The 9,935-nt window shown below is 65.1% G+C and overlaps 1 protein-coding gene across 2 annotated transcripts; it reads right to left on the minus strand.

The window, feature by feature from the left end:
- Positions 1–12: 12 nt before the first annotated feature.
- On the minus strand, positions 13–7,303 carry SLC2A6 (solute carrier family 2 member 6). Of its 2 annotated transcripts, none has more exons than XM_045082694.1 (10): positions 7,095–7,303; positions 6,418–6,580; positions 5,242–5,448; positions 4,540–4,639; positions 3,792–4,003; positions 3,278–3,430; positions 2,556–2,664; positions 1,983–2,168; positions 1,688–1,833; positions 13–556 (listed from the first exon to the last, which is right to left on the minus strand). In XM_045082694.1, exons 1-10 carry the CDS (start codon positions 7,184–7,186, stop codon positions 497–499), a joined length of 1,428 nt encoding a protein of 475 aa, XP_044938629.1. In that variant the 5' UTR covers positions 7,187–7,303; the 3' UTR covers positions 13–496. The 2 variants fall into 2 exon arrangements, with proteins under 2 accessions (XP_044938629.1, XP_044938628.1); XM_045082693.1 differs by having other exon boundaries at positions 13–1,051; positions 7,095–7,302.
- Positions 7,304–9,935: the final 2,632 nt, after the last annotated feature.

The following is a 9,935-nucleotide window of genomic DNA, read 5'->3' on the forward strand; positions in this document are numbered from 1 at the left end:
GGGACCACAGGCCCTGGGAGTAACTGCCGTTTTATTGACCGTGTGGCTGGCCCTGTCCCACTCCTGTGCACAGCCTCTCAGCTGAGGAGCATGGCTTGCCCAGGGCACACAGCTGGGGAGGGCTGGAGCCTGTGGGACAGAGCCGTCCTGCGGCCCACGGAGGGGGCCCTGCCTGGGCCGGTAGGCCCTAGCGACTGTGGCTGAGGGTTTGGGACTAGCTGAGCCTGGCTGCTGGGCGGGCTCCCCCATTTGCAGGAGACCCCATCATGTCACTCCCCAGGCCAAGAGCCTGACTGACTGTGACAACAACAGGAGGACACAGTTTGCGGACGGGAGCCCTTAAGCCCCGTTTCCAGAGATTGGGTAGGGGCAGGAGGAAGTGTCAGTGCTGGGTCCTGGGCCCTGGCCTGTGGAGGTCCAGAATGCCCCCTGCAGCGCCCACAAGCTTTCAGAGCGGCGGGTCTCTCTTCCTCGCTGGCATCAAGTTGCTCCATGATTACGCAGATCCGAACGAAACGGCGCTGTCCCTGTGTGCAGCCCTCCGTGGCCGCGTCCTCTGCAGTAAGGAACCCAGCCCCGTGTCACCCAGCAGGGCCTTGTCCTGGTCCCTGGTCCCCGGGCTGTGGGCTGCCCTGTGGCCCATGGCCGCCTCCCTTGCCAGCGGGTCTTGGCCGATGGGCGTGCAGGTGGCCAGCTGCTGAGTTGGGGCCCAGGCCGGACAGGGGAGCTGCGGCCTGGAGCCAGAACATGCACGGCGGGGGCCTGCCGCGCTTCTGTCCGGTCCTCCTGTGCTCCGTCCGGCGGCGGACGGCTGCTGCCTCCCCAGCTTGGTGTGCAGGCTCGTGGCCAGTGCAGACGCCCAGTGGTTTGCCCCCACCATGGCAGGGCCCCTGACCTAGTGCAGGAAGGACCTCCTCCCGGTGCGGAAGAAGGACTCAATCTGCTCCAGCGACCGGCCCTTGGTCTCAGGCACGCAGCAGCCGGTGAACACCAGGCTGGCCACACAGACAGCGGCAAAGAAGAAGAAAGGCACGTGCAGGCCAAAAGCGTTCTGGGGGTGTGAAGGGGACGATCTGGTCACACGGGGTTCCCGGGGCCCTCCTAGTGTTGGCCAGCCTTGGGGGCCTTCCCCTTATTCCCCTGCTCAGGGCCCTTGCGGGGCTCCTCACTGCCTCCCGTTCAGACGCAAATGCTTTAGCATGGCCCGCCCTGCCGGGAGCTCTGGCCTCAGCCTGGGCTCAGGCACCTGCCTCCCTCCCACCAGCAGGAGGCCCGGCCCCCCAGCCTGGCGGGGAGCAAGTGCCTGCGTTTCCGCAGCCGCCACACAGGTCCTCCTGCCCGGCCCACCCGCACCTCTCCGTGGCTGCCGTGCACACTCCATGGGCTCCCCAGCCCTGCCCTGTCCAGCGGGCTACACCAGGGGAGGCCCCCGCCCCAGCCGCCCGGGTCAGATTGTCCCTTCTGGGCGCTGGGCATGACATCTGGTTGGCTTCCGGGCCTGCTGGGGGTTTGGACCAGCAGCGGGGAGGATGCGGGGCGGCCAGCGGGGACCCTGCCAGCGGGGACCCTGCCCGGAGACCCAAACTGCCCCCCGGACATAAGGCCCTCTGGGCTCGCTCGTCCTGGCCCGGGAGGACCCGCGGGACACTCAGAGGACTTGGCTGGGAAGCCCGACCCCGGTACTCACCACCACCAGCAGGAAGGACTTGGTGAGGGCGAAGGCGGTGAGCCAACTGACGAGGACGCAGAGCCCCGAGGCCACGCCGCGGGCTTGCAGCGGTAGGATCTCCGACATGAGGAGCCAGGTGATGGGTCCCCAGCCCATGGCGTAGCCTGCCCACAGAGGACCAGGGGCCTCTGTCGCCTCCGCGGAGCTGCCGAGACCCCGCCCCGCCCCAGCGCCCCGCCCACCGGAGCACCAGCCTGGCCCCCTCTGGCTGGCCATCCCGGGCCCTGGACCCGCAGAGTCCCTGGGTACCTACCAGTGATGAACAGCATGGTGGCCACCAGGGGCACGAGGGTGAGGTAGCTGGACGAGGTGGCCAGGGGCGGCTCTGTGTCCCCCAAGGGCATGCTCTCGAGGCCCACAGTGCTGTTGGGAGTCAGAGGCTTTGGACCGAAGTGGACGTACAGCCCGAGCGTCAGGTTGGCTGCAAACATGATGGTGGCTGTGGACAGACATGGGGCCCTCGGGGGGCCAGGACCCTCTGAGCCAGGTGCTTCCTCCGCAGAGCCCCTCAGCACTGAGCGCCCTGGGTGGGCCAGTTCTCATCCAGGCCGCCACCATGGCCTTGACCGGACACTTCCCGTAGAGTAAGTGAGCTCCGCCTGCACGTCCAAGCTCGGGTCATACCCACTGTTTGCTCCCCTGAGCCCTGCAGACCTTCCTGGGGTGGCTGGTGTGTGCCGGGCCCCATGCTGGGCACTGGCGGGGGGCAGGACCCACAGAGTAGGTGTGACAACCCACACCTCCACCCCGGAGCTCCCAGCCACAGTGCCCTCTGCCTGGGCCAGCCAACGACCAGGAGCTGCAGGAGGAGGACGCAGGAGCTCACCCGAGACAAACAGCAGAACCTTGCGGCCAGCCAGGTCCATGGTGACGGCGGCGATCAGCACGGAGAAGAGCCTCACGGCCCCCACAATGGCCGCATCGTCCTTTGGGGGCTGCAGGAAGGAAGCCACGGGCGCTGGGGGGGCTCCAGCCTGCCCATCCCACATATCCCCCAACAAGGGGCCGCAGGGCACTCAGGTCCCAGGCCAAGGCTACAGCTCCTCTGGAGCACTGAGCTGCGGGGCACTTCCTCCGGTCACCCAGCCTGGGCTGCAGGGCTCCTTGGCCAGGACCCAGCTGCCATGCCCACTCCCGAGGCCCGGGCCCGCATGGAATCCCAGCGCCGCAATGACTGTGGGACTGCACTGTCACTGATCTTTCAATCTCCTCTCCCTCGGAGCCCAGGGCCGGCCGAGGCAGGCACACCCCATTATCTCCCTTCCACAGAGGCGGAAGCTGAGGTCTAGAGAGAAGAGACTTCCCTCGGCGAGTGGCAGATGCTCTGAAGCTGGGCTCCATGACCCCCCAGAACTCAGCACTTCTAGAAAACAGGTACCTTTGGAAGCCCGGGTATTTTAAGACGTAAGTGACTTACAAACATTATTCTGAGAATGGGGGTGTGGCACAAACCCCGCCAGGAGACCCTGGCGGGCTCGGCACAGTGCATGCACCCCTGACCCGCGGCCGTAGGGAACGGCCTCCTGGGTGCCGGGGCCGGGCTCTCACCAGCAGGACGGCGGTGCTTTCGAAGATGGGCTGCAGATAGACCAGGATGGGAGTGACGCCCATCAGCTGCTGCAGGAAGCGCATGAGCAAGGCGATGAGGACGGGTCGGTACATGTGGGGGCTCCGGGCCTCGGCCCACGACATGTGGGTGCTCTAGAAACAGGAGGCTGCCACTGGGCTGGGGGCACTGGGCCAGCCCCTCCAGCAGGCACCACCCTGCCTTCGGCTGGGTGGGAGACTCCCTCCTCCCTTTCCCCAGGAAAGACTCTGTGCCCAGAGGCAGTCCAGGCCACGCACAGGCTGGGGGACCCCCGCCCGAACCCCAGGCTCTTGGATGAGTGGGTGGGTCAAGGCAGACTTGCGCGTGCCAGGATCTCTGCGTGCCCAGGCATCCGCAGCGAGGAGCACCGGCTCTGGGTCGGGAACCACAATCTCTCCCCTCCCCGCAGCGCTTGGAGGGGGGCTCTTATTCCTGTTCCCCGGGAAGAAGCAGCCGAGGCCCACCCTCCCACACCTGTCTGCGGACGTTGTCCTGGATCTGCTCGAACTCCCAGCGGATGTCCGTGTCGGTCCCGCGGAGCCAGGCCAGCGCCCGCAGCGCCTCCGCGTCCCTGCCCCGTGAGAGCAGGAAGCGAGGGGAGTTGGGCATGAAGCTGAGCAGCAGGACCATGACGAGCACCGGCCCTTCCCCTGCCACGGCCAGCCAGCGCCACGGCAGCAGGAGGCCTGGGGGTGAGGACAGGGTGAGGAGCTGTGGTCCATGCCGGACAGAGTCCCCTCCTGCCGAGGCCTCGGAGCAACCCCATCTGCTCTCAAGGGCTAGCCCCGGGGCCGCCTCCCATAGGAAGCCTACCTTGGTTGCCCCAGGCCTTTGTGATCTAGACCAGGAGGGACCCCAGGGATTGCTTGGCCCCTAGCACAGGGCCCAGCACATAGAAGGTGGTCCTTGGAGGGTCTCAAGGCCCATGGCAGGGTGATGCGGGGGGCAGCCTTAGCAAGCAAGGCCCCAGGTTTCTACCCTAAACCCCCACCCCATCTCAAACAGATGGGCTCCGATCTCTTTTCTCTCTGGACCTCCCCCGTGCCCACAGAGAGGCTGGGCATTGCCTGGAGGGACACAGCACAGGGGGATGGGGGGTGCTAAGCCAGTCTCTTATCCCCCAGCACGGGGCTTGGTTTGGGGTGTATTCACTGCCTTTCCAACCCGGTCACCCGCCGCCTGCATACAGGAGGTGCTCAGTGCTCTTTTGGATGATACTTGCCAAGGGCATAGAGGGACAGAGATCCGAACACGGCCATGAGCTGGGGTGTGGCCCCCAGAGCCCCACGAACACCTGGGGTAGCGATCTCAGACACGTACACCTGCAAGACAGGTGGGCCCAGCCCACGCCGTTGGTGAGATCAGGCTCCCAGGCTTGGCTAGGATGGGAGAGGTGGCCCCAGTGAACCTTGGGAAGTGACAAGTGGGGTCTTCTGGTGGGACTTTGTCCTGACTGTGACTCAGGCCATTTCCCTAACGGTCCAGTGGGCAAAAGGTCACCTCTGAAATAGGGAGCTGGTGACGGGGGTGTGGGAGGCCCACGGGCCCCCAGACTCAGCTCCTCCCGGGGCCCCCGGCCGCCTGCTGGCCTGGCCCCTGACAGGGTGTGTGTGCAGCTGTGGGAGGAGTCCTGGGGAGGGAGAGACTTCCCCTTCCCCCGTTGCTCAACACAGATTTTCTTCAGTTGAGCAATGTGTCTGAGTATCGGGAAATGGGGTAGGAACTTGAAGGGGTCCAGCGTGAGGTCGGCTGGGCATGTGGGGACAGATTAGCTATCCTGCTGCAGGGAAGCTGAGGTTTCCTGGCAAACATATCCCCACTGCCCGGGGGGTCGGGGGCCGGGGGTGGCCGGGAGACTGCAGCAGCCGTGCTCAGCACAGTGCTGAGGCAGTGAAGGGGCAGGGGTGGGCAGTCCTGGCCTTACCGGGATGCAGGCAGCTGTGAGGCCCCCAGCAAAGCCTGTCAGCGTCCTCCCCAGCAGCAGCATCCAGAAGCCACGGGCACCTGCCATGAGCGCGTAGCCGGCTGCCGACGGCACAGCTGAGAACATGATGCTGAGCTTCCGGCCCAGGAGGTCGTTGAGGACCATGGCGCTGAGGCCTCCAGCCGCTGCACCCAAGGTGAATATGGACTGTAGGAAAGGGGAGCAAGGCAGACATGTGTGGGCATCCAACACTCCAACCCCCCATTGGAGCCTAGGGGCAGCCGCTTTTCCAGGCTGATCGTGAGGTAGTGAGCCTCCTGTCCCCAGAGGTGTGCAAACATCACACGCACAACCATTTGTTAGCAATGCCACCATGGGGAGTCCTGTTCTGGGGAGTAGGTGGGGCCACTTGTCCAAAGTGGTTCAGCTCAGCCGAACGTTTAAATGTCTAATACTATCATGGCAGATGGGAGAATCCTGTGACCCAAAGCCTCCAGCATTTTCAGATTTGGGGGTTCTTGGATTCCTGTCAGTGTAGTGAGTAGGATCCAGCCACTGACTTGGGCACGTTGCTCAGCCTACCCAAGCCTCAGTTTCTTTATGGAGACACCAGGAAGAGCCCCCTTATAAGGATGGCCCTGGAGCCAACCTGCTCTCGTGGACGGGGCCCAGTAGCACACTCCTGGCACACGCCGAGTGCTCAGCACACACTAGGTATTGTCTTGGCTGCTCTGTTGTGATTGTTAATTGGAAGCTACCGAGATGGTCCTTCCAGCATCCCGGGGCTCTCAGGGCCCTGCTCTTCCCTCCCACGTGCCCACATTCAGTCCTGGGGGCCCCCTTGCCCCAGCCAGTGCCTCTTCCCATTGGCATCTGATGCCTCTGCCTCCCACCATCCAGGGAGGTACCCCTCTGTTGTGGCAGCCCGGCAGGGGGTGGGTGTGGGAGGTCTGGGGCAGGGGGAGACCTGGTGGGCCACCTCTCTGCTGTCTCCTTCCTTAGCGACTACTTCCTCCTGTTTCAGAGCAATCCTCTGGCCTAGCTCACCCACTGCTCCTTCCACAACTTGGCCAGGATGGGCGAGGAGGAAGGCCAGGGCCCTACAGGGGGACCCGAGCCTAGTGGGTCCCCACTCACCCCGCTCTGCCCGTCTCCAGCTCCGAGCATGGCTCTTACCCCAAACCAGGATGCCTGGGTTTTGGTCAGGATCAGGTCCGGGTCCAAGGAGTGCTCCAGGGCCGGGATGACAGGGGACGTGTAGACCAGGGCGTACCCGAAGCTGAAATTGCCCAGCACCGCGGCAAAGGTGGCCAGGAACACCCTCCTGTTCTGTGGGGTCCTGGTGGGTGGGGGCGGGCAGAGCGATGAGGTCCCAGAGTTCCTCCTCCCCCCGCGGCCGAAAGGCTACGGGGTCCTGGGCCCAGGGGCTGCCGGCTCAGCCCCGGACGGCCGCGCGGACCCCGGGCTCGGCCGAGGGCTCCTGGAGCCTGAGTGTCCGCTCGCTGGCAGAATCCCCAGGGCGGCCCCCGAGGCCCCCCGCCCCGAGGCCGAGACGCGGGCGAAGGAGCGCCGCTCTCCCGCCAGGACCTCGCCCGCGCAGCCCCCGCAGCCCCCGCAGCCCCCACAGCGCGCCGTGACCTTAGGCAAGCGCGCCCCTTGCCCTCTCGGGGCTTCCCTCCCCCTCTGCGCCGGTCGGGGCTGGACCTGCGCCGGGCGGCGAGCGGCTCCGCACACAGGACCAGGGGGTCCGGGGCGGGGGGCAGACGGGCCCTCGCGGGACAGCGGCGGAAGGTCAGAGCAGGCCCCGGGCGGAAGCCGGCCCCGCCCGCAGCCCCCCGCCCCGCGCCTCTCACCCGCCCCGCGTCCTCTCCCCCGGCGACGGGGACGCCTTCTCGGGGAAGGTGTCATAGTCCGGGCCCTCGGCCCCCAGCAGCGGCTCCTGCATGGCCGCCCCCGTTCGCTGGCTCCGTGCGGGCGCCGCGGGCCCGGGCGCTGGAGGGCAGCTCGGCCCGGGAGACGCTCGGGGCCGCCGCCGCTCGGAGCATCCGGCTGGGGCTGGAGCCCCGCCCCTCGGCCGCGATTGGCTGCGAGGCGGCCCTGCGGCGCCGGCGCCGACCAATGGGACCGCGGCGAGCCGTGCGGATGCTCGGATGCGGGCGCGGCGCAGGGGCGGGGGCGGGCGGCGTGCGGGGCTCGGCGGGGCTTTCCCGGGGCGCGGGCCTGAGGGCGGGGCTCTGGTTAGGGTGCGGGGCTCGGCCCGGCTTTCCGGGGGCAAGGGCTGGGGAAGAGGGTGCGGGGCTTTCCTGGGGTGTGGGTCCGGGGCTGGGTGCGGGGCTCGGCGGGGCTTTCCCGGGGCGCGGGCCCGGGGGCGGAGCGCGGACAGTCTTGCCAGGGACACGGGCTGCCGGGAGGGGGACGGACAGGGTGCCTGCCCCGCGGGGCTTTCTTGAGGCGGCGACCACCGGGCGGGGCCAGGTTTTAAACGGGCGTGCCCTGCAGCTCATGGGTCACTGGAGACCCCTGGACTGGCCCTTCGGATGGGAACCCCCCTGCGGGCTCACGTCTGGCCAGCCCGTGTCGGGGTCCAGCGGGATACCAGCACTCGACCTCGGACTGCGGCCCACCCCAGGCCCAGCCCCTACAGACTGGAGGAAACAGGGCCAGAGAGGCCAAGCGACTCCCCAAGGTCACACGGGAAACACGTGTCTCCCTCCGAAAGAAGGCCATGAGCTCTGCTTTCTGGACTCCCTCCCAGCTACATGGCTACATGGCTGCCCCAGTCACCGCCGGCCCTGCCCCCTCGCCTCCGGGGGTGAGGCGAAATCAGGCTGAGGAGTGCGCGTGGCAGCATCCCGCATCCCGCATCACGGCCCTGGCCCTGCGGGGTGAGGGCTGGGGTGTGGCGGTGGTCCCAGTGGCACAGATCTGCATTTTCTCCATTTCTGGTCCTGTTTGGTTGCAGAAATAAGTTGGGCTTGTTGAGACTCATCCCAGCAAGAAGATAAAATTAAAAAATAAGAAAAGTGGAAACTGAACGTTTCCTGGAGGCTCACCCCGGAACAGTAACGTGTAGTGCGGCGAGTGCCCGCCCTGCCCGCGGACCTTCCCAGAGACCGGCGGGCTCACACCCTGTTCTGCATGGATGTGTCACGTGTGGGTTTTCATAACTGATCCTCTGTTGTTGAGCATTTGGGTCATTTCCAAATTTTAGCTATTGAAACTATATCTTTTTTTTTTTTTAATATTGTTTAATTCTAAAAGAGACTGCGTTTATCTGAGAGAGAAAGAGAGGGAGTGGGTGCCAGAGCAAGGGTGGGACAGAAGCAAAGGGAGAATCCCAAGCAGACGCCATGCTGAGTACAGGACTCGGTCCCACAGCCCTGAGATCAGACCGAGCCAAAGTCAAGAGTGGGTCGCCCAGCCGGAGTCACCCAGCTGCCCCCAGTAAATTGTTTTTAAAAGGAATCCTGTAATTCCCTTCTGCTACGAAAGTACAACTAGTAGAACAATGGAGAAAGGCTTGGGAAAGCCACATCCATCACCCGTCTGGTGCTCTGGGCGCCCTTGCTCCGTGGTCCGTCCTGCGTATTTTCCCGTCGTGTGCGTGTGTGCACTAGTGTGAGACCACTTACAGCACATGTCAGCGTTTTCCTGCTGTGAAGGACCTGGGCTTTGGATCCAGGCAGAGCCAATAAATGGTGCCTCCTCCGGCTGACTCGGAACAAGACGTGTCACCATGTTTTATCCACTGAGATGTAACGGGGTTTGCTCAGCCATTGCCTTCATGGGCATGAAGGCGATCTCACACGTTTGCTTTTAAGATCAGTGATCATCTGTGTCCTTAAAGGATGATTTCCTTCCGCAAGGATGTTTGTCTAGTCTTCGGGCCTCTGTTAACCACTGCCCCCCCATGGGTCTTTCTCTCCTGACACGTGGGTCTATCGCAGATGGGCTGCTCGGGGACCCTGGCTCTGGAGCAGCGTGGGGCCCTCCTCTTCCCTGCCCATCGGTGCCTGGCCCGGCAGATGAACACAGCCGGGCCAGGAGGCCCCTGGTCGATCTGAATTCAGAGCTTTCCCCTCTCCATTAGCTTCTCTCCCCGTGAAGTCTGGGCTCAGAAGCAGAGGAAAGCACTGGTCTGGGCATCCGTGCACCTGGATCTGCAGCCCATCTCTGGCCTGGACACACCCACACCAGGGACTGGTTTCCCCGCCCTCAAGCTCCAATCCCTCCCCGAGGGAGGCCCCAAGCAGCGTGGGTTCTTGACAGGAAGGGCCCCTAGGTGATTTCAAGCTGCCACTGGTCTGGGCCTGCCCTGGGGAACACCGCAGCTCCGTGCACGGGAGACCACCCTGGTCCAAAGGTAGATTCCCGCAGAGCCCCCGGGGTTGGGAGGTGCTAGGGGAAGACTACCCCCGGCCCCCGGGCTCCTGCACCATCTCCATCCCGGGCTTGGTTAGCAGAGGACCTGGTGCCCAGTCTGGCCCATATAGAGGAGGACCCTGGGGACCAGGACAACCTCTGCCAATCTCTGGGACTTCTTGAGAACCCTGCCTTCTCTGAGCCGCAGGATGGATGGAACCTGGTGCCCCCTCCCGGCTGCCCTCTGGCACAGGGCGGCGCGTGGTCCTTGATGGAGCTCTTCCTGCACCTTGACAGAGGTCCCTCCAGACCAGTCTGCCAGCTTCCACGTG

This window comes from Mustela putorius, unplaced genomic scaffold (genome assembly GCF_011764305.1).
Source record: "Mustela putorius furo isolate JIRA1106 unplaced genomic scaffold, ASM1176430v1.1 tig00000596_pilon_pilon_pilon, whole genome shotgun sequence".
NCBI classification, from domain to species: Eukaryota; Metazoa; Chordata; class Mammalia; order Carnivora; family Mustelidae; genus Mustela; species Mustela putorius.

Coding starts and splice junctions, on each gene's coding strand:
- SLC2A6 (XM_045082693.1), bottom strand. CDS start 7,186: ATGCAGGAGCCGCTGCTGGGGGCCGAGGGCCCGGACTATGACACCTTC. Junction 4,640..5,241: donor TCACAGCTGCCTGCATCCCG/GTAAGGCCAGGA, acceptor CCTGTCTTGCAG/GTGTACGTGTCTGAGATCGC. Junction 2,665..3,277: donor AAAGCACCGCCGTCCTGCTG/GTGAGAGCCCGG, acceptor TCCTTCCTGCAG/CCCCCAAAGGACGATGCGGC.